General features: G+C 39.6%; 2 protein-coding genes across 2 annotated transcripts; both read right to left on the reverse strand.

Moving 5' to 3' along the window:
* On the reverse strand, positions 245–9,930 carry LOC100516735 (olfactory receptor 8S1-like). Its single transcript, XM_021092623.1, has one exon. It carries the CDS (start codon positions 2,809–2,811, stop codon positions 1,852–1,854), a length of 960 nt encoding a protein of 319 aa, XP_020948282.1. The 5' UTR covers positions 2,812–9,930; the 3' UTR covers positions 245–1,851.
* Positions 18,108–22,115, reverse strand: LOC100516910 (olfactory receptor 8S1-like). Its single transcript, XM_021092624.1, is given in 2 exon segments — positions 18,108–19,122; positions 19,125–22,115. Coding segments are annotated over 2 exon segments (927 nt in total). The 5' UTR covers positions 19,585–22,115; the 3' UTR covers positions 18,108–18,655.

Below are 24,094 nucleotides of genomic sequence, written 5' to 3' on the forward strand. Positions count from 1 at the left end.
TATGGTGGGTGAGGATAAAATTTTATTAATTTTCTACATGAACAGCTAATCATCCAAGCAGTATTGATTGAAAAGTCCACCCTCAACTAATTGCCATCTCACTGTCCACTTCTGTGTTTGGGGTCCATTTCTGAGTTCTATTCCTTTTCCATTGGTACATTTGTCCTCTGTGTCAGTAATATAAAGCCTTCATTACACAGTTTTATGATAAATCTTTTTTTTTTGTCCTTTTTTTAGGGCTGCACCCCTGGTACATGGAGGTTCCCAGGCTAGGAGTCTAATCGGAACTGTTGCTGCCAGCCTATGCCACAGCTGCAGCAACGCCAGATCCAAGCCACATCTGCGACCTACAGCTGACAGCAGCGCTGGTTCCTTAACCCACTGAGCGAGGCCAGGGATCGAACCCGCAACCTCATGGTTCCTAGTCAGATTTGTTTCTGCTGCGCCACGAAGGGAACTCCAATATAATAAATCTTGATATTTTCCTAATTTCAAGAGTAGCTTGGCATTTATTGGACTATTTACTTCTGAATAAAGTTTAGAATCAACTTTTCAAATTCATAAAAATTATTCTGGAATTTTGATTGAAATTTTACTAAATATATAAATTAATATGGGAACAATTGACATTTTTACAATAGTCTATGATCATAAGAGTGTATTATTCTCCATTTATTTAGGTTTTCTTTAATGTTTCTCAGTAGGCAGCAATTATATATTTATGTTTATTAAATAAATGCAAAGAGGTACCTTATTGGTCTTTTAATTTTATTTCTATAATCATTCATGCTTACCCCTCACTCCATATACTAGTAAACAATATGTATCTGGATCAAATGCACATGTTATATTTTTTAAGCTGTAGGAGAACTTAGGAAAAATAACTGGGCATGATATACTGATATCCAATATGACAATCATTTAATTTTTTTCACTTTCCCTTGCCATATTGGTCACAGTTCTTGAGAAAAAACAGAATCAGTAGACTATATATACATATAGATAAATCGAGATTTATTGTGGGAGATTGGCTCCCACAATTATGGAGGCTGAGAAATCCCATGATCTGCTGTCTGCAAGGTAGAAGCCTAGGAAAGCTAGCAGTATATTTCCAGTCTAAACCCAAAGATTTTAAAACCAAGAGAGCCAGTGATAGACAATCCACTCTGAGTCTGAAGGAGCACCAATGTCTGAGTGCAGGGAAAGCAGATTCACCCTGTTTGCTCTCTCTGAGCCCTCAACAGTTAAATGATACCCACCTACCCTGGTAAGGGTGATCTTCTTTACTCAGTCCACTGATTCAAAAGCTAATCTTTTTTTGGAAACACCATCATAGACATACTCAGAAACAATGTTTTGCAAGCTATCTGGGCATTCCTTAATCTGGTCAAGTTGACACATAAAATTAACTAACCATCCCCGAAGCCTATGCAAGTACACTAGCTGTTTGATGCCAATGATACCACCAGGTACTGCAACTCCATTCTGGATTATTATTTATATCTGGTTTCTTTACTATAGGCTCCTGTATTTATTGTGTACCTTTGTGAAAAAGCCCAGAAAAAGTCAGCATTCTGGCCAGAGATCCTGTTCTGTTTCATCATACTTCATCTTTGTCAGCCCCATGATCTTCTCAAGTGGAGCCAAGGGTCCTCTTTCAGATTATTTTGGAAAGGGCTGCTGGATAGGAGGCTGTACATCAAACTCTTTTCCCCTAGTCTGCCTGCCTGTCTGTTTCTCTCTGCAGGTTATTTACTTCAAAATCCAAACAAATACTTGGATTTAATTGAGGTCCAATTTCCCCAAATGCCTTCTACTTCTAAAAATATTTCTCCTTTAGAGACAAATTTTCTATTTCCTGAGCAGAATCACACAGCTTTTTCTTACTCTGTGGCACACTTGTTGCCTCAGCATCCTTTGCAGAGCTGCCTTTACCTCCTGGTTCTTGAGGCTGTAGATGAGGGGGTTCAGCAAAGATGTGATCACACCGTACTGAATGGAGACCACTTGCTCCCACACTGAGCCTGAGGCAGGACCAATGTACCTGAATAGAGCTGTCCCATAGAACAGGAGCACCACTGTGAGGTGAGAGGAGCAGGTGGAGAAGGCTTTGCCTTGGCCATCAGAGGAGTGGATGTTCAGAATGACAGAAATGATTTTGGAGTAAGAGAACAGGATCAGGGGAAGTGTCAGCACCCCTAGAAATGCACATGACACAGCTAAAAGAATCTCATTGACAGTGGGATCAGTACAGGACAGAGGGAAGAGTGGAGGTAGCTCACAGCTGAAGTGGGGGATGATGTTGGATCCACAGAAATGTAACTTGTGGATGAAGAGACTGTTCATTAAGGAAATCAGAAATCCCACTGCCCAGGCTATGCTCACAGTCACAATGCAGAGAGGTCTGTTTATGATTATGGTGTAGACCAGAGGGTGGCAGATAGCAGCGTAGCGGTCATAGGCCATGGCAGAGAGAAGACAGGCTTCTGTTCCTCCAGAGAGAGTGAAAAAGAAACTCTGAGTGAGGCATCCCCACACTGAGATGCTTTTCTTCTGAGACAAGAAGTTCTCTATCATCTTTGGCACAGTGACTGAGGAGAAACTCAGATCCAGAAAGGATAGGTGTCCTAGGAAGAAATACATGGGTGTGTGGAGCTGCAAATCAGCCTTTATGATCAGGATCATCATCAGGTTTCCCATCAAAGTCAGGAGGTAAATCCACAGGAATAGCACAAAGAGCATAGTCTGGATATGGGGGTCACTGGACAATCCCAGAAAGACAAACTCTGTAATAATACTGACATTTTTCATGGTTGCTTAGTGATTCTGTCCCTCAAAAGAAATGAATGATCCTCTGCTTGGTGAGACATTAATCTGAATGGTTATCAGTGAACAGGAGTTTTCTACTCAAAGACAGTATGCCATCTTACCTATAGACCAAAATGGGAAACTCGGGATAAGGAATTATCTTCTCAGATACAGTCTCCTCACTTGCTCTCCTTTTCTAAATACTAGCACTGTCTTATGATCTTTACTCCTTCACCCTACTCTATCACTCATCATCATCATCATCATCATCATCATCATCATAAATCACATGCATTCAATAATAATAACATATCACACACAGGAAAACATGTAGGTTCTGGACAAAACTAGAGGAACAGCCTCATAGTAAAGCCTGGAAAACCCTGTATGGTTAAGCGCTGGTAGGTCCATGGGAAAGTGATTCCTTCTTAGAATTGTAAGAACATAGACTCACAGTATGCCAGAATAGTGCCATAATGGACCTTAACCCCTTCATTTAAAAATGAGGAGAATGCATTGCCTAAGGTCTCAGCAAAGTGAAGCCAAGGTTGCAATTAGACCAGATGTTCCAACTTGACTGTTATGTATCCTAGCACCTCACCCTTACTGTTTTTGAACTGATTATTTCAGATGAGTTTTGTGTGGATTTGGGGTCATAAGTAACTTTTCTAGTAGAGAGTTCACCTAAAATATATCCAAGATTCCTTGGCTCTGATATTTAGCCAGTGGTCTGTATAGTTATGTTACAGCTGCTATTACAGTGGAAAGAGTACTAGTTTTGGAGTAACAAGCTTAGTTGAGACTTGTTTCAAATATTCTCATGGTGTTATCTGGGAAATGTTACTCAGTTTTTTTAAGCCTTACCTTGTTCATTTATGAAATGAGTAAATGAAAAAAAATACTTTTGCAAATTATATAGCCCATGATACACTGCACAAAAATCAATTTTATGTGTGTATGAACAAAGATTGACAACAATACTGAAAACTAGAAGTGGTTTCTCTATTGGTTAGTAGACCTATGGGCATTTTTTTCTTTTAAATAATTTCTCTAAAGTTATAAAATTATTTTCCCTTCGATTACTTTTTTTTTTTTAATAAAGAGAAGACTTGGAGGCTCTCAAGAAACTCTCAACTTAGCTTTGTTTTCTCGAGAGAAAAGGCAAAGGAAAAACTGGAATGGAGAGAGAGAGAAGCCCCAGGGCAAAGGAAGCTGGACTCAAAAGAGCAAATCGTTTTGTGATCTCTTCCCCATTATTGTTGGGCATCTCAGTAATGTGATTTTACCTGGGTACATGGGATTGAACCTGATGCCGCTGTGAAATATTCTAGACCTAGGATCCCAGAACACTACAAGGTAGTGTTTTCAAAGTGTGTTGAATAGAACCATATATATTCTGTGGTAGTTATTTAGGGTCTACCCGAAGTATCAAGAGGGTGAACAGTTCAAGGGTGTTTTGTGTTCCCACATCCATCTCGATTGCCTCACTTTTTCTGTCTATTTAATCATATTTGATTTTGGAGATAGGATTTCATCAAAGCAAAGGGTTCCATTACCATATACTTTCTAAACTCCGCAAACTGGGGGTTCCATGGCCAGAAGAAATAAAAATGTCCTTGTGGCTCAGCAAGTTAAGTATCCTGCATTGTCACTGCAGTGGCTTAGGTTGCTGCTGTGGTACTGGTTAGATTCCTGGCCTGGGAACTTCCACATGTTGCATGCATGGCCAAAAAAAAAAGAAGTCTCTCTTGCTATTCTCCAGGAAATCTCCTTCCTACTCTTCATCTGACAAAGCAAACAGTAACACCTTCCCATTTCAAATAAAAGCCTAACTTTTTTGGAGTGGTCCAGAACTGGATACATAAAGGAACAAAAGGAAGGTTCCAAGTGGACAAAGGGCAGAAGGCTCAATCTTCCAGCTCAGCCATTACCTGAATGGAGGTAGCAGTGTTTTGACTCTGAGGAAGACAATTTGCTAATCCGGGTCTAGTTTCCCCCTGTGGAAACTGAAGGGCTTGACCAGATGTCTGTACATATCTCACTAGTTACATATAATTGTGTGCCCCTAAGTCTCTCACCAGCCTTACTGAGCAGGGCTGCTCAGAGTTTTGATACATCCTCTGGATTTCCAGCCAGGCTGCCTGCCACTAGGCACCATTGCTGGAAGTAGACTTGGCTTCAGCAACTGAAGGTGAGAGGCTTCTAGACAGGTCCCAGGAAAAGTGGATTTTGTTTCCCAGCAAACAAAATATAACCAAAGACAGAGACAGACAGTGGTTAAGGGGCAAAGTGTTCTGGTGTGCGTCTTTTGGAGCTGGCTCTCTTAAGACTTAGGTTTTTTCTTTTTTCTCCTTTTGTAGCCTCAGCCCTGAGGAGAGCTCATAGCTAATTTGTGTGACTTGTATTTCCTCTTTTATCAAATCCCTGGGATCTTGTGCCAGGTGGGCCCTGGGGAGGAATGGTAAGAAGAGGCTCCAGAGAGTCAGGAAGTGTTCACTGCCCACGGGAGAGGCAGCATTAGCCACAGCCAAAGGAGCCACTAGTCCTGGGAAAGAGTGGTTACTGACAGGGCTGAGGAGAAAGCTCCTGGCCACAAATTACTCTACAAATTAAGAAGGAGGGGATCAGGAGGGTTTGTAAGGGGTTTGTCTTATCTATGACAGCTCTTGGATTTTGAGTACATGTGTGCACACACAGACACATATACACAGGTCAACACAATTGAAAAGTTTACCGCTCCCATGAAGCTGTTTTATTCCTTTCTCAACACTGTTTCTCTAGCTCTTAGCTCAGGCAATTGCATCCTGCTTCAGAGAAGAAATGTTTCTATGTTTATTTTAATTTTGTTGTATCTCTATCTCTCCCTCTCTCTGTTGGGCTTTAGCACTGGTTATCCCTCATGTTTTTCCAATTTAAAAATGTAGGGAGCAGAATTAGTATCCTTTCTTCTTCCAGAATGAGTCAGCTTACCTAGAACCAGCCTTGGTTTTCCTGGGAATTGACAGGGAAGGGCCTCCTATGCTAAGGAAACATGGTAGTACAGACTCCCATGAATGGCCTCCTTAGAACTCTTGCACATTTTTGTAGTAGAGTGCTACAGGCCTGACACCATCCTGTTAATGGCTTCTTCTGGCATCCACTCAGGTGGCTTTGCTGTCTTGGTGAACTTCTCTGACATCCTGTGAGCCTTGCTATTCCCTTTCAAATGAGGTCTGGATCTTTGCCCTGGTAGGTTGATGGGGGATGGAGGAGGGAAATAAGCTATTCCAGATTTGTTGTTTCTTTTGCTGCTCTATCTCAGTCCTAGGAGTATATGCTATTCCTCTATTCTTTAGAATTGTCTTTACTTCTTTCTAGTCAGTCCCCCCATTATGCCAATCCTCTGTTATAGTTAGTAATTCTTTATAATAAACCTTTCCTTTGAAAATTACTGTGTGCTTTCTGTCTCTTAATTGAACCTGATTGATAAAGGATTCGTACTTAGAGTAGTCCTAAGAGATAAGACCATAAAGATTGACTTTTGTGATCGGTTTGGTCATGCTCTTGTGTTTGAGCTCAGTGTTGAGCATTTAGCCAGTGGAATATGGGTGCTAGTAATCGATAGCATGAGGCAACTATATTTAATCAAGCTATTATCATAATTGATTATGAAGTGCCAAGTGAAGGAACTGCCTTAGGAGCTCAGGTAGCTGCTGCACTTGACCATTATGGCAGTCATGATGATTATTTCTATGGTGTGGATGGATTCTTCTGAGTGCACTTAATTGCTTGGAGTGTGGAAATGACAGCTCAGGTCCTTTAACTCTCTACTCAAGTTAATATCAGAACCACAGTGCCTCCATGCCAGCTCTAAAAGAAACTCCTATATTTTGTAGTCATGGGGATCATGTTGCTGAAAATCAAACAAAATTTATCTGTTTAGGTTGCTGAAACACAGTGACAGTTACATTCACAGTCTTAGCAACTTTGTAATGTAAAAAGTGAAAGAGGATTAATTATAAAAGAATGCAATCATAGAATCCTGAAACTTGGAAAGGGGACATATGGTGGGACCTAGATGACATTGACAACATTGCCCCCGCAGGTCATATTGAGCCTCTAGCCATGGAGTCATTTACCCCCTAGTATTTGAGGAAACTAGTTTCTTTTATTTAAAAACACTGGGGTGACCTCAAGGGTTACCTCAAAATCTACTATAGCTATCACCTCAGGTCAAATCTTGGTGAGCCCCAGTGACAAATCCACAGTGTGACCCAGGAGGAAACAGATTATACACCAAAAGAATTGCAAACTTTGCTAACATATGTCATCAGAAGAACATGTGTGGGAATGGCTTCTGAGGATGTTGGATCAAGAAATAAAAAAATAGGTTATACATAGCAATTTCATTTCTATGGGTACAGTTACTAGAGATTCTGGACTTAATAGGTAAGATCATGCAACTGAGGGTAGCTCTAGCCATTTACTTTGCTGCCTGAATATTGAACTCAATGGGCTACATTTAATAATGTTGAAATGCCAGTGCTTCCTTGGTATGATATGTAAGTGACACATTTAGGACTGAATTTGTCATGGGTGATACCCCAAGGTCCAACTGTATTCCAGTGAGAAGGCCAGAAATATATTCCTTTTATGAAAGCATTGAGAAATACATTAGTAAGAGGAATACTGAAGTCATTGCTACTCTCTGTTTGAGAAAATAACTTTGTAAATGAGGTGTGATTATGAGATATGCTAGTATTAAAGTAGAATCCCTGATTTCAGTGGGAATATGAGATTCCAGATCAACAGAGCCTAAGTGGAAGCACTTGACTGCCAAACACAAGGTGGGCAGCAGGGTTGTACCTGTAATCAGACTGCTCTCAGATATCTTTGGCGCACAGAACCTCTTGACTGAAAGTTCCCTGTTTCCTGTACCACTGCTCTAAGTACATACTTTAAATCTTCTCCTTAGACTTCCTTAGAGGGACCATTTATTGGAGCGACTGTACACTGGCAAAAAGAAAATAACCAGATTTTTTTGTGTGTGATTACTAGACATTGGCCCTATGTTGATATAAATTCCTCAGGACCCAAAGCGAATTGAAAGCTGAAAATGGTGAGATGATAGATAGACTCTTAGCCCAAGGCTGATTTATAGTTGACCCATTTGGTCCACAATACAATGTCATTTTTTTTCCAGCTTCTGAACATATAATTGGAATATGAATACTTGGTAAGGTGGCAGAATCCCACCACCCACATTGTCTCTTTTATTTAAGATGATGAGGGCTAAGGCAGAAAAGACCAAGTGGAAGTCTTTAGATCTTCTCCTCTCTACCATGAGTGGGACCTAGATGCAGTACTGCATCTCAGGGAGAAATAGCAGAGATTAATGACTTAATCAAAGGCTTGAAAAAATTTGGAGTGGTGATACCAATCAAATATACATTTGACTAATCAGTTTGACTTGTGCAGATGTCAAATGGATCTTGGAGAATGACTGCAAATAATCATGACTTTAATTAATCATGACTTTAATTAAGCAGTACCTATAATTTCAACTGCTGTGACAGTTGTAGAATCTTTGCTGGAGAAAGTGAACATGCCTTCAACAGTTGGTGTAGAGTTATTGATCTGCTAATGACTCTTTCTCCATACCAACTTGAAAGGGCCTTCAAAATAGTTTGATTTGACCTGGAAGGCTAACAGAATACTTGGCCTTGGGGCCATATCAATTCTACTTTGTGTCACAAAAATAGTATGCATGGACCTTGACTATATTGACATTCCTTAAAGAATTATCCTAATCCACCACACTGATGACTTTTGGTCATGATCCATTTATGCCAATTGGATCTGATCAGCAGGAAGTAGCAAATACTTCATATTCCTTAGTAAGACTATATGAACATAAGGGAGACTAAACCCACAAAAATTTAGGTGACTTCCATCTAAATTTATGGTCTTTTGGTGGTTTGGAAAATGTTGGGATATGCCTTCCAAAGCAAAAAATAAGTTAATTCATTTTGTACTCTATACCACAAATTAGAGACACAATGTTTTTATAGGCCTTTTTGGATTTTGGAAACAACATATGCCATATTTATTTGTGCTATTTCAGCCCAGGTCCTGAACCACCCATAAGACTGCCGGTTTCTCTTGCCAGTTGCAAGAGAAGACTGACTCTACAGAAAGTTAAAACTGTAATATATCTGGCCTACCATTTGGGCCTAGTGATCTAGAAGATCCAGTGATACTCGGAGCATCCATATGGTAAACAGGGATGCCATATGGAACCAATAGAGGAATCATAGTATAGCTTTCTGTGCTTTGGAAGCAAATCTCTATGCTTTGCTTCAAATAACTATTCTCTTATTTGAAACACCCTCTTGCTTGGGACTGGGCATTGGTAGAAAATAAATGCTTAATCATGGACCTCAGGTATGTATTTGGTCTGAGCATTTCACCTAGAACTAGGTGTCACCTGACTCCTAAGACTAAGTATGAAGCAGCAATTTATTATCATCTGGAAATGGTTCATAAGAGACTGCTTGGACAAATCTGAATGGCATGAGTATTATGCATGAAAATGTAGTTTAGACTCCTTCATACCAGTACCTCCTACATTGCCTCCTCTCCTTCAGTCCATGCCTGGAGTATTCAATGTGAATAGTTGACTTAAGATTAAAAAAACCCAAATCTAGTTTACAGGTGGGTGTGCATAATATGCTGGTACCACCTGAAAGTAGACAACCAAAGCACCATAGCCCCACTCAGGCTGCATGGCCCTAAAAACAATCATAAATGAAAATCCTCTTGGTGGGGAAAAATTTAAACACTGCACTTAATTGTCCACTATGTCTAGGATGAGAGATGGCTAGACATGTGGATCAATGCTGATTTTATAGATTGCTACTAATGATTTTGCTGAATAGTCGGAGACTTGGAAGGAACACCATTGGAAGTTTGGTACAAGGTATCCTGGGGAAGAGATGTATGGATGAAATACTCAGAATGGTCAAGGAATATGAAGATATTTGTGTCACATATGAATGCCCATCAAAGGACACCAAGGTAATAGCAAGATAGACTTTTTTAAAAAAGTTTTATTAGGAATTCCCATTGTGGCGCAATGGTTAATGAATCCGATCCCTGGCCAGGTTCGATCCCTGGCCTTCCTCAGTGGGTTAAGGATCCGGCGTTGCCGTGAGCTGTGGAGTAGCTCGCAGACTGCGGCTTGGATCCTGTGTTGCTGTGGCTCTGGTGTAGCCTGGCAGCAACAGCTCCGATTAGACCCCTAGCCTGGGAACCTCCATATGCTGTGGAAGCAGCCCTAGAAAAGGCAAAAAGACAAAAATGAATAAACAAACAAATAAATAAAAATTTTAAAAAGTTTTATTAAAGTGTAGTTGATTTACAGTGTTGTGATAATTTCTGCTATACAACAAAGTGATTCAGTTATATGTATACACACATCCATTTTTTTTTCAGATTCACTTCCCATATAGATTATCACAGAATATTGGGTAGAGTTCCCTGTGCTGTACAGCAGGTCCCTGTTGGCCAGTCATTCCATGTAGCGCAGTGTGTATATGCCAGTCCCAAGGGATCTCTTTTCTCCACGCCCTCTCCAGCATTTATTGTTTGTAGATTTGGATGATGGCCATTCTGGCTGATGTAAGATGGTACCTCATCATAGTTTTGATTTGCATTTCCCTAATAATTAGTGATGTTGAGCATCTTTTAATGTGTGTATTGGATATCTGTATGTCTCTTTAGAAATGTCTATTTTGATCATCTGCCTGTTTTTTTGATGGGGTTATTTGGTTTTTTGATACTGAGCTGCATGAGTTGTTCTTCTATTTGGGAGATTAGTCTTTTGTCAGTTGCTTTATTTGCAAATATTTTCTCCCATCTTGTGGGTTGTCTTTTTGTTTATGGTTGCCTTTGCTCTGCAAAAGCGCTTAAGTTTTATTAGATCCCACTTGTATATTTTTGTTTTTATTTTCATTACCCGAGAAGGTGGAACCAAAAAGATATGGGTGCATTTTATGTCAAAGAGTGTTGTGCTTATGTTTTCCTCTAAGAGTTTTATAGTATCCAGTCTTATATTTAGATCTTTAATCCATTTTATTTTTGTGTATGCTATTAGAGAGTGTTCTAATGCCATTCTTTTACCTGCAGCTGTTCAGTTTTCCCAGCACAACTTTTTTTTGTCTTTTTAGGACCACACACATGGCAAAGGAGGTTCTCAGGCTAGGGGTTGAATCAGAGCTATAGCTGCTGGCCTACACCATAGCCACAGCAATGCAGGATCCAAGCCATGTCTGCGACCTATACCACAGCTCATGGCAATGCCAGATCCATAACCCATTTAGCAATGCCAGGGATCAAACTTGCATCCTCATGGATACTAGTTGGGTTCATTAACCACTGATGCACAAAGGGAACTCCTTCCCAGCATAGCTCATTGCAGAGATTGTCTTTCTCCATTGTATATTATTGCCTCCTTTCTCATAAGATTAGTTGACCATAAGTGTGTGGGTTTATTTCTGGGCTTTCTATCCTGTTCCATTGATCTTTATTTCTGTTTTTGTGCCAGTACCTTATGGTTTTGATGACTGTAGCTTTGTAGTATAGTTTGAGTTAAGAAGCCTGATTCCTCCAGCTCCATTTTTCTTTCTCAGGATTGCTTTGTATATTCAAGGTCTTTTGTGTTTCTACACAAATTAATTTTTTGTTCTAGTTCTGTGTAAAATGCCATTGTTAATTTGATAGAGATTGCATTGAATTTGTAGACCCAATGGTCATTTTGACAATATTGATTTTTGCAAACCAGGAACATGGTATATCTTTCTATTTGTGTCATCTTTGATTTATTTCATCAGTCTTACAGATTTTGAAGTATAGGTCTTTTGCCACCTCAGGTAGATTTATTCCTAGGTATTTTATTCTTTTTGATGTGATAGTAAGTAGGATTGTTTCCTTAATTTTTCTTTCTGATCTTCCATTGCTGTTGTAAAAAAAATGCAAGAGATTTCTGTGGATTAATTTGTATCCTTCAGCTTTACCAAATTCATTGTTGAGCTCTAGTAGTTTTCTGCTTATGTCTTTAGAATTTTTATGTATAGTGTCATGTCATTTGCAGACAGTGACAGTTTTACTTCTTTCCTAATTTATGTTCCTTTTATTTCTTTTTCTTTGATTGCCATGGCTAGGACTTACAAAACTGTTGAATAAAAGTGGTGAGAGTGGACATCCTTGTCTTGTTCCTGATCTTAGAGGTAATGCTTTCAGCTTTTCACCATTGAGTATGTTAGCTGTGGATTTGTGGTATGTGGCCTTTATTATGTTGAGGTAGGTTCCCTCTGTGGCCAGTTTTTGGAGAGTTTTTTTTTTTCATAAATGAGCATTGAACTTTGTGAAAAGCTTTTTCTGAATATATTGAGATGATCATATGGTTTTTATTCTTCAATTTGTTAATGTGGTGTATCATACTGATTGACTTGAAGATATTGAAAAAATTCTTACATCCCTGGGGTAAATCCCACTTGATCGTGATGCATGTTCCTTTTTATCATTGGATTCAGTTTGCTAGTATTTTGTTAAGGATTTTTGCATCTATGTCTGTAAGTAGTACTATAATTTTCTCTTTTGTGTGATGTTTTGTCTGGTTTTGGTATCAGGGTGATGGTGGCCTCTTAGGATGAGTTTGGGAGTGTTCCTTCCTCTGCATTTTTGGGAAAAGTTCCAGGAAGGATAGATATTAACTCTTCACTAAATATTTGTTAGAATTCACCTGTGAAGTTATCTGGTCCTGGCCTTTTATTTATTGGACTTTTAAAAACACAGTTTCAATTTCAGTACCTGTGATTGGTCTGTTCCTATTTTCTATTTCTTTATCATTCAGTCTTGGAAGATTGTACCACTGTAAGAATTTGTCCATTTATTCTAGGTTTTCCTTTTTATTGGCAGTAGTTGCTTGTAATAGTCTCTTATCTTGTATTTCTGTGGTGTGTATTGTAACTTCTTTTTCATATTATCTTCCATCATGGTCTATCCCAGGAGGCTCAGTATAGTTCCCTCTGATGTACAGTAGGACCTTATTGTTTATCCATTCTAGATGTAATAGTTTGCATGTACTAAACCCAAACTCCTGGTCCATACCACTCTCTTCCCCTTGCCTTCGCAACCACAAGTCTGTTCTCTATGTCTGTGAGTCTGTTCTGTTTTGTAGATAGGTTCATTTGTGCCCCACATTTTAGATTCCACATATAAGTGATATCATAAGTGTTTGTTTTTCTGACTTAGTTCACTTAGTATGAGAATCTCTAGGTCCATCCATATTGCTAAATGGAATTGTGATGTTCTTATTATGGTTGAGTAGTAGTCCACTGTACATATGTACCATGTCTTCTTAATCCATTCATCTGTTGATGGATATTTAAGTTGTTTCCATGTCTTGACCACTGTGAATAATGCTGCTATGAACATAGGGGTGCATTTATCTTTTTGAATTATAGTTTTGTCTGGATATATACCCAGGAGTGGCATTGCTGGATTATATGGTAGTTCCATTTTTAGTTTTCTGAGGTACTTTCATACTGTTTTCCATAGTGGTTGTATCAGTTTACACTCCCACCAGCAGTGTAGGATGGCTCTCCTTTTCTCCACACTCTCTCCAACATTTGTTATTTGTAGACTTATTAATGATGGCCATTCTGACCTGTGTGAATTGTGGTCTTTGTTTGCATTTCTCTAATAATTAGCGATGTTGGCCATCTGTATATCTTCTTTGGAGAAATGTCTGTTTAGATCTTCTTCACATTTTTCAGTTGGGTTGTTTTTTTGTTGTTGAGTTTTAAGAGTTGTTTGTATATTTTGGAGATTTATACAAACAACTTGCATAATTTGCACCTATTTTCTCCTATTCTATGGGTTGTCTTTTTTTTTTTTAATGGTTTCTTTTGCTGTGCAAAAACTTCTATGTTTGATTATATCCTGTTTGTTTATTTTCTTTTTTTCTTTTTTTTTTTTTTTTTTTTTTGCTATTTCTTTGGGCCACTCCCACGGCATATGGAGGTTCCCAGGCTTGGGGTCTAATCGGAGCTGTAGCCACTGGCCTACGCCAGAGCCACAGCAAGCTGGATCGTTAACCCACTGAGCAAGGGCAGGGACCCAACCCGCAACCCCTCATGGTTCCTAGTCAGATTCTTTAACCTCTGCGCCACAACGGGAACTCCCCGTTTGTTTTCATTTTTATTTCTGTTCCCTTGGGTGATTGACCTAATTAAACATTTGTACTCGTTTTTCTTTTCAGAGAACCAGCTTTTAGTTTCATCGATTTTTCTGTTGTTTTCTTCATCTCTATTTCATTTATTTGTTCTGATCTTTGATTTCTTTCCTTCTACTAACTTTGAGTGTTGTTGGTTCTTCTTTTCTCTGCTTTAGGTATAAAGTTAGGTTGTTTGAGACTTTTCTTGTTTCTTGCGGTAAGATTGTATTGCTATAAACTTACCTCTTACAACTGCTTTTGCTGCATCCTATAGGTTTTGCATCATCATGTTTTCAATTTCATTTGTATCTAGATATTTTATGATTTCCTCTTTGCTTTCTTAAGTGATCCATTGTTTAAGTGACATTTGTTTAGCCTCCATGGTTTGGGTTTTGTTTCTTTTTTTACTTTTTTTTTCTTGTAGTTGATTTCTAATTTCATATCCTTGTGGTTGGAAAAGATGATTGATATGATTTCAGTTTTCTTAAATTTAATGAGGCTTGTTTTGTGGCCCTGCACGTGATCTATTCTGGAGAATGTTCCATGTGCACTTGAGAAGAATGTGTATTCCATTCCTTTCAGATGTAATGTTCTATAAATACCAGTCAAGTCCATCTAGCCTAATAAATTGTGGAAGGCCTGTGTTTCCTTATTGATTTTCTGTCTGTATGATCTGTCCATTGAGATAACTAGGGTATTAAGTCTCCCACTGTTATTGTTATTGTCAGTTTCTCCTTTTATGTCTGTTAGTAGGTGCCTTATATATTGAGATGTGCCTATGTTGGGTGCATATATATTTACAATTGTTAAAGGATCAAATTAGAAGCAGATTTAACCATTACATAGTGTCCCTGTATCTTGTAACTTTCCTTATTTTAAAGTTTATTTTATCTCTTTATTGCTAGTCAAGTTGTCTTTTGATTTCCATTTACATGGAATACATTTGCCATTTTCTTACTTTCAATCTTTATGTGTGTCTAAGTCTGAATTGAGTGTCCTGTAGACAGCATATATATAGGTCTTGTTTTTGTGTTTATCCACAGTCTGTGTCTTTGAGCATGTAATCCATTTGCATTTAAGGTAATTTGTATGTATGTTCTTATTGCCATTTTGTTAATTATTTTGGATTTGTTTTTGTAGGTCTTTTTTTCTTTCTCTTTTGTTTTCTTGTTATTTGATTACTTATCTTTAGTGTTGTGTTTGGATTGCTTTATCTTTGTGTGTGTGTATGTATTGTAGATTTTAGGTTTGTGGTTACCATAAGGTTTTGATATAGGAGTACACCCCCCCACACACCCACCGCTGTTTTAAGCTCTGGTCTGTTGTTTTCAAATGCATTTCCAATATCCACATTTGTACTCTCCTCACGATTGCTGGTTTTGATATCACATTTCTGTGTGGATGATTTCCTACCTTTACCCTATGTTTACCTTTACTGGTGAACCTTCTGATTTTTAATATTCTTGTTTCTAGTTGTGGCCTTTCTTTTTCTGCCTATACAGGTTCCTTTAGCGCATGCTTTAAAGCTGGTTTGGTGGTGCTGAATTCTCTTATGTTTTTTCTTGTCTATAAATTTTCTTATTTCTCAATCAAGTCTGAACAAGAACTTTGCTGAGTAGAGTATTCTTGGCTGTAGGTGTTTCCCTACACGTGTTTCATGCCACTTCCTGCAGAATTTCTGCTGAACAATTAGCTGATAAACTTATGGGGATTCCTTTGTGTGTTATTTGTTGCTTTTCTCTTGTTGCATTTTAATATTTTCTCTTTGTCTTTAATTTTTGTCCATTTGATTTACATGTCAGTGTGTTCCTATTTGGGTTTATTCTGAGCTTGAATGAGTGTTTCTTTTCCCACATTAGGGAAGTTTTTGTCTATTATTTCTTCAAATATTTTCTCAAGCCCTTTATTCTGTTTTCTTCTTTGGAACCCCTATAATTCTACATTTGATGCATGTAATGTCTCAGAGGTCTCTTAGACTATTATTGTTTCTTTCCATTCTTTTTCCTTTATTCTGTTCCATAGCAGTGATTTCTGCCAGTCTGTATTCCAGCTCACTTATTCTTTTACCTCATTTATTCTGCTATTGATTCCTTCCTTCTATTGTACTTTTCATTTCAGTTACTGTATTATTCATCTTTTTTTTTTTAAAGCCTTCTAGCTCTTTGTTAAACATTTGTAACTTCTTGATCTGCACCACCATTCTTTTTCTGAGATCTTGGGTCATCTTTTCTATCATTAGTCTCAACTCTTTTTCAAGCAGATTACCTATCTTCATGTCACTTATTTGTTCTTTTGTGGTTGTATCCTATTATTTTGTCTGGAAACTATTTCTCTGCTTTCTCATTTTGTCTAACTTCCTGCTTCTGTGGTCTCTGTTCCACAAACTGCAGAACTGTAGTCCTTCTCACTTATGGTGTCTGCCCCCAGATGGGTGAGATTGGTTCATGGACTTGTGTGGCTTCCTAGTGGGAGGGACTGGTGCCTGCACACTGGTGGGTGGAGCTGGATCTTGTCCCTCTGGTGAGCAGCTCCATGTCAAGGGGTTTAGAGGTAGCTGTGGCTTTCAGCAGCCTTTCTGCTGATGGGGTGCCAGTATTCCCACTATGTTGGTGGTTTTGGCCTGAGGTGCCTCAGCACTGGAGCCTGAAGCCTGTTGGGTGGTCCAGGTCATAGTGCTAAGATGGAAACCTCCAGGATAGTTCACACTAATGAGTATTTCCTGGGGCCCCTGCTACTAAGGTTCCTTGCCCAACAGTGAGCAGCAGCTGACTCCCACCTCCCCAGTAGACCCTCCAAGACCTATATAGGTAGCTTTGGCCCAGGGTCCTATGGAATCATTGCTTTTCTCTGTATTCCAGTGCACATGAAACCTTGTTTGCACCCTCCATGTGTGAAGTCTTTGTTTTCCCCACTCCTGTGGCACTCCTGCACTCACGTCCTGCTGGCCTTCAAAGGCAAATTCTCTGGGGGATCTTCCTCCTCATGCCAGACCCCCAAGGCTGGGGAGCCTGATGGTGGGCTCAGAACTCTCACTCCTGTGAGAAGAGCTCTGTGATATAGTTATTTTTTAGTTTGTGGGTCACCCACCTGGCAGTTATGGTATTTGATTATATTGCAAAAAAATCGCTCCTCCTACTGTCTTATTGTGGATTCTTCTTTCTCTTTGGGTGTAGAATATATTTTTGGTAAGTTCTAGTCTTTTTTGATGATGGTTCTTCAGCAGTTGTGATTTTGATGTTTTTGTGAGTGGAGGTGAGCTTTCTTGTCTCCACCATCATGTCTCCTCCAGTTCTCTCTCTTCATGTTTTAATTTACATTATGGACTTTCTACTGATTTTTTCTGGCTTACAAATGTATATACCTTAAATATACTTGCTACATTTTATGAATATCTTTAGGCAGGATGTTGTAAGATGCAGTACCGATATTTATTGTAACAGTATGCTCATTCTTAGTTATTTATTTTTTACTGTGGTAAGAAGCACATAATATAGATTTTTCCTCTTTTAACAAATTTTGTGTTTCTGCATATAGTATTTGTGACTGTATGCACACTGCTGCTGCATAGAAGTTCTCTAGAACTTTTTTATCTTCATGAGTGAAATGCTATACCCATTGAATAGCTACTTTCTAATTCCCCTTTCCCTGAGCCCCTTCCACATTCTACTTTCTGCTTCTATGAGTTAGACTTCTTTAGATACTTCATATAAGTAGAATTACACAGATTTCTCTCCAGTTACTGGCTCATCTCACTTAACAAATATCTGCAAGATTCATCCATGGTGTCAAACACTGCAGAATTTTCTTTTTTCTTTTCTTGGCCACCCCATGGCATATGGAGTTCCCAGGCCAGTGATCACACCCAAACCAAAATTGCAACCTAAGTCACAGCTGCGGCAATGCTGGGTCCTTAAGCCACTGTGCTGGGCCAGGGATCAAACCCAGATCCCAGTGCTTCCAAGACATCACCAATCCCATTATACCACAGTGGGAACTCCAAGAATTTCCTTTTTAAAAACTGAGTAATATTCCATTGTGTGTATATACCTTATTTTTAATCCATTCATATGTTCACGAACATTTAATATGGTTTTTCTTTGCCCTATTCTTTGACTCTTTGCAGGCACACATTCCATTTAACGCCTGTGGTGCCCCCAGATAAGGTGAATGAAGGGTACTGAACTGTCTCATTCTGGAAGAGTATATGTGTTTACTTTACTTGTTCTGTGCCCTTTTACAAATGGGCTCCTTTTTGTAATTCCCAGGTAAAAGTTCTGGCCTCATGCATCTTTTTCTTGCCAGAGCCTTTGTTCAGCCTACTCAACTATAGTGAAATTACCCCTTCTGGATCAGTTTTCAAAGGCTGTGGTAAGAGCTACTGTCTCTGAACTTTTCCCCTCAGATCCAGGATTGGCCAAGTTCTTCTCCGACTATATTGCTTTCAGCTTTTGGAAATCACTTCGCTTTGAATAACAAACAAGTATAGTTGAATTTAATTAAAAAGCAAGTTCCACAAGAGCCCTAGGCTTATAAAGTTCTCTTTCCTTATAGATTTCTTCCCTTGTAATAGAAAGGTCTTTTTGTCCTTGCTTACCCTGAGACCCATATCTGCTGCCTCAGCATCCTCTGCAGGGCTGCCTTTACCTCCTGGTTCTTGAAGCTGTAAATGAGCGGGTTTATCAAGGATGTGATCACACCATACTGTATAGAGACAACTCGCTCCAGGACTGATCCTGAAGAGGGGCTGATGTATCTGAATAGAGCTGTCCCATAGAATAAGAGCACCACAGTGAGGTGGGAGGAACAGGTGGAGAAGGCTTTGCCTTGGTTTTTAGAGGAAGAGATACTTAGAATGGCAAAAATAATTTTTGAGTAAGAGAAGAGGATTAGTGGAAGTGTCAGAAGTCCTAGAAATGCAGTAGACCCAGCCAGCAGGATCGTGTTAGCTGTGGTATCAGTGCAGGACAGAGGAAAGAGTGAAGGCAGTTCACAACTAAAATGGGAGATTATATTGGGACCACAAAACTGTAAGTTCTGGATGCAAAGATTATTCACTATGAGTTCAGAAAACCCATCACCCATGCTGCACTGACCATTGCCGTGTAGAGAGGTCTATTCATGATCACAGTGTAGAGCAGAGGGTGACAGATGGCAGCATAGCGGTCATAGGCCATAGCAGAGAGCAAGCAGCTCTCAGTGCCTCCAGAAAGAGTGAAAAAGAAACTCTGCATGATACAGCCCCACACAGAAATGGTTTTCTTCTGAGACAGGAAATTCTGCAGCATCTTGGGCATAGTGACGGAGGAGTGGCACATGTCTAGGAAAGACAAATGTCCAAGGAAGACGTACATGGGCATGCAGAGGTGGGAGTCAGCCCTGATCACCAGGATCATCGTCAGGTTCCCCATCAGGGTCAGGAAGTACATCCCCAGGAAGAGAACAAAGAGCAGGGTCTGGATATCCGGGTCATCAGACAATCCCAGAAGCACAAATTCCTCAATAATGCTAAGATTTTTCATGGTTTCTTAGCTATACTATCCCTGGAAAGAAATAAATACTTTTTTATTTGGTGGGACAATAATCTGAGTTATTCTCAGTGAATATTTTTTTTTTAACCTATAAAGGATCCACTTTTTAGGCTCAAGCAGAAATTGAATCTGAGGATAAAGAATTATCTATCGTATTAACCTCTTAAATATTACAGTTCTCCTTCTCATGCCTAAGTATTCTTTATTGAATTCATATTTTTCCCCATAAAACTTTCTAACATATTGGGTAATAGATTTGGTATACTTAAAAATTCTCTCTCCCTTTAGAATTTATCTTATATACAGTCAAGGATCATTGTCTGTTCATCCACTCCTACCTGTGCCCAAACAAGGATGCATTCCTAAGTCTCACTAATTGTGACTGGCTGCACAATTTTTAATTAAGAGAAGAAGATCAGGAAATTATCACAGAAATTACAGCAGGCCCAGCTGGAAGGCTCTAAATAAATATTTGCTGAATAAAAGAATGAATGCTTCCTCAGCTATCCCTTTTCTCTTAACCCTTTGCTACCATCCTTCTGACTTCTTAGAACACAGACCCCTCACAACCTCTATCCTCTTATGCTCTCCCCAGCTTTTCCTCCATACCTCATATCATCCAAGGCCTCTTGAACCCTAGAAGTTGGAACAAGTAGAAAGACACCCATAGGTGAAGCAAGAGGCATCTTTTTGTGGGAGGTTGCTTGTCAGAACAATTATAGCTTAAATTCTTAGTACATCTCATCTGAAATGTCAACTGAAACATGATCTGACCTCATATTTTCAGATGAGGACAATGCGGCACAGAGGGGATGACATGTCTCACACTATAACTAGATGTTTCAGGGCCAGGACTAGGCCAGGAGATCTGATTTTACAACCAATTCTCTTACTAGTGTTTTACAGCCAGACAGTAAATATTTGTGGATTCAAGGAGTTTGAGGGTGAGACTAGTGTGGCTTGTGGGGGACAGGAGTGATCTCCACTTTCCTTGGTCCTTTGAATTTGCAATATGCCCTAAGTCTCTACAGCACTTGCTGTTAGAAGAGTGAAACAGTTTATGATAAATGAAAATTTGTCATCTGTGGAATGTCAAGCTTATGCATCCACACTAATTGCTTTTTCCTAATCGAATAATCATTGCTATGAATTTTTTTCACTGAATGTATTTTTTTAAAATAGGAAATGTATTTCCAGCTCCCAGTTCCTCTCAGCCTGATTTCCAAGGCTTTATTTGTTCTCCCCAGACATTATCTCCTGCCGGGATACACTGATTGACCACTTGCATTTTTATATTGAAACCCATCAGCAAAAACCTTATTTTCCTTCCTTCTTTCAGTCTTTCTGCAAGACACTATAACAAGGTGTTGATCCCATTTAATCCTTACACAACCTTGTAAAATAGGTCTTTCCAACCTATTTTACATTTCTGAAGGTCAGATATGGTAAATGACATACACAGTCATAGACTTTACAAAGTCGTGGAGTTGGGACTCACATCCAAACTCTTGTGACTCAAAATCCTGTGTTTTTCCTATTTTGCGGCTCTGCAAAGGTTTGCTTATGAGAAAATATTTCCTGTTTGGAGGTTATGCTTTTTCTCTTGAGGGAACTTGGGAACCCAGGCAAAAATATGAGGTGGCTTTGGGAATTGGGCCATTGACCATGTCTAAAATTTTTCCTTACCCAGGATGTCCTGCTGCTCACAGAGATGTGGGTTTCAGGGATTTGACCTCTTGGATCAGAGATGGGGGCTTCTGGGCCAGGGGAAATTCCAGGAAGAGAAGACTAAGGCAAAACCAGATTGAGGACTATGAGCAATTCAGGCTAAAAGCAGCAGAACTCTGCAGAGGTAGAGGAATTAGGGTAGCAGAGGTGGCCCTTCTATTTTTCTCTCCCTTGTTTCCCTACTTGAAGCCTCTGAGGAAGTTCTAGCACTAATTCATCAAGGAAGTAATTGTAGACATAAAGGATTAGGATTTATTGATAAAAAGAAACTCTCTTCTTTTCCTCTCTCCTAAAAACAGCAGCATCTTTAACTGAAAAAAAAATTTCCCCACTCTTATTGTACTCTTTCCCCAACAGCCCTATGCTTACATTTTGATCCCATCTGGAGGCAGAACACTGGTCAATGACCTTAGAAATTGTCAGGATCCCAGACTGTAGCAAAAGTTTTCCAGAGTATTTTTTGCATTCCCTGGAGCCCAGTTGTGCTGCCCCAGTGTTTCAGGGGTCACCATAGGCACCAAGGAGCTAGTCGGGTATGTGGGTCTTTCCCTAACCCCATCTCTGAGTACTCTGATCACACCAGAGCTCTTATGTTTGATACATATGTAGCTTATTCAGTGGGTTTTTTTTTTTTCAATGAACAAAATATGTAGGTAATGAGTTAACATTAGAAACAAGTGACATTGCACAGAGGTAGGGAGAAAGAGTCTGTCTTTGGTCTATGTATTCATTCCACTCCACCCATTTTCTCCTTAAAAAAGCTTGTGTGTGGGAGTTCCCATCGTGGCTCAGTGGTTAGCGAATCTGACTAGGAACCATGAGGTTGCGGGTTCGATCCCTGGCCTTGCTCAGTGGGTTAAGGATCCAGCGTTGCTGTGAGCTGTGGTGTAGGTCACAGACACGGCTTGGATCCTGTGTTGCTGTGGCTCTGGTGTAGGCCGGTGGCTACAGCTCTGATTAGACCCCTAGCCTGGGAACCTCCATGGGAGCAGCCCAAGAAATGGCAAAAAAAGACAAAAAAAAAAAAAAAAAAACCAAAAAAACTAGCTTGTGTGTGTGGTCCAGACCTCTGGTACAAGAGGAAACAGAACAAGATCCCAAACAGGCAAGTGAGTAGAAAGTTCAAACTTGTAGGACAGTTACTACCTAGTTTTCTGACTCTGAGCAGTAATGTTCCCTGTCCTGGGTTCAGTTGCCAGTTCTGCTAAGAAATTTAGAACTGGTGCCCATTAAGATCCTTTTATTTAGCTGTATCTATGGCTCACTTACCTCCTCACTGAGCAGGGCTGTCCCGGGTCCAAAACATACTCTTCTATTTGAGCCAGGCTGACAACAACTGCCTACAAAACAGGGCTCCAGGATGTAATTAAAAAATCTCAGCAGTGGGGGTTTCTGAAGAAGGCTCCAGCTAGATTGGCATAGCCCTAGCATTGACTTATTTTCCAGTCAATGCTAGGTCTAGAGTCATGTTCAGTCTCAAAGCAGCTTACCTCAAGGTCAGTTCTGGGTAAAGGCTAAAGTGTCCTGGCATCCAGTTGATGCTGTTTTGAGTCTTTTGGTCTCAGCTAAGAGAATCTAGTATGCTTCCTTGTCATTTTACCCTTGTTTATTCTCCCTCAGTCCTGAGGAAATCTCCTTCCCAGTTCATGTGATTTATATTTCTTTCTTCATCAAACTGTTGTAATCTTGTATCAGATGAGCCCAGGAGAGGAATGTTAAGAAGGATGTCCCCTAGGAGCCAGGAACAGTTCACTGCCCATGGGAGAGGCTCCAGTAGCTAGAATCAGTTCAGACATGGACAAGTTACTAGTACTGTCATGGTCAGAGGAGGACACAGGACTGCAGCATGTTCTTAGCTATAAATGTCTTTGCTAATATGGGACCAGGGAACAGGTAAATTCCAGGGCTTCTTTAGTCCCTGATAGTCCTGGGGTTCTAAACACACACACACACACACACACACACACACACACAGTCTCTGTCTTTCTCCATCCTAAACACACACACATAGTCTCTGTCTTTCTCCATCCAAGTATACTTACTATCCTTTCTCACTATCCTTTCCCACTGTGACACATTCAATAATTTCATTACTCTCCGAAATCTATCTACTTTAACGAAACACTCTTAACTCTCAGCTGAAATTCACAGAGGAAATGTCCCTGTTCCTATGTGTCTAACTCCCTAATCCCTACACATTCTTCTTTCCCCTCCTGCAATTTGGGGTTGAGACCCTTCTCCTTCATCTCTGGCCAGTGCCTCTCTCTGCTCTGCATCCCATATTGACCCTTCTCTTTGAGCATCTCTCTGAATCAACCATGCTCTCTCTCTTCTGTTGTCCCTCCCCTTTCTTTGAGCCTTTCCACCCAGTTAATACACATAGAAACTACTTATGTTTATGCATTTAAAATAGAGCAGAAACATTAACTCCCTTTATTCCATAAGAAGCCTTAAATATAGTGTTGTTGGAGCCCATCCTCGAGTGATAAAGTCAGTTGCCTTGAAAGACTTTTTACACATAGACACACTAAGATTTAGATACCTTTCTGTTTGAGACACAAAGGGAAAAGTTAGTGAAAATTTTACTCCTAGCCATCCAGATTTTAACAGTTCTGAGGATGTCCATATTCTTCAGAAAAAATACATATGGAATATACCACATCTTATGAGACGCCTCTGTACAACCTGTAGTCAAACACATTACAATTTCTATAATTAAACTTCTGAGTACCCTCCTACATGGGACTTTAAAAGGCTACAAATAGCCTTATAT

Source organism: Sus scrofa, chromosome 5 (assembly GCF_000003025.6).
Source record: "Sus scrofa isolate TJ Tabasco breed Duroc chromosome 5, Sscrofa11.1, whole genome shotgun sequence".
In the NCBI taxonomy this organism is placed as follows: domain Eukaryota; kingdom Metazoa; phylum Chordata; class Mammalia; order Artiodactyla; family Suidae; genus Sus; species Sus scrofa.

Bases quoted from the DNA above. Each gene is read 5' to 3' on its own strand.
- LOC100516735 (XM_021092623.1), bottom strand. From the start codon at position 2,811: ATGAAAAATGTCAGTATTATTACAGAGTTTGTCTTTCTGGGATTGTCC.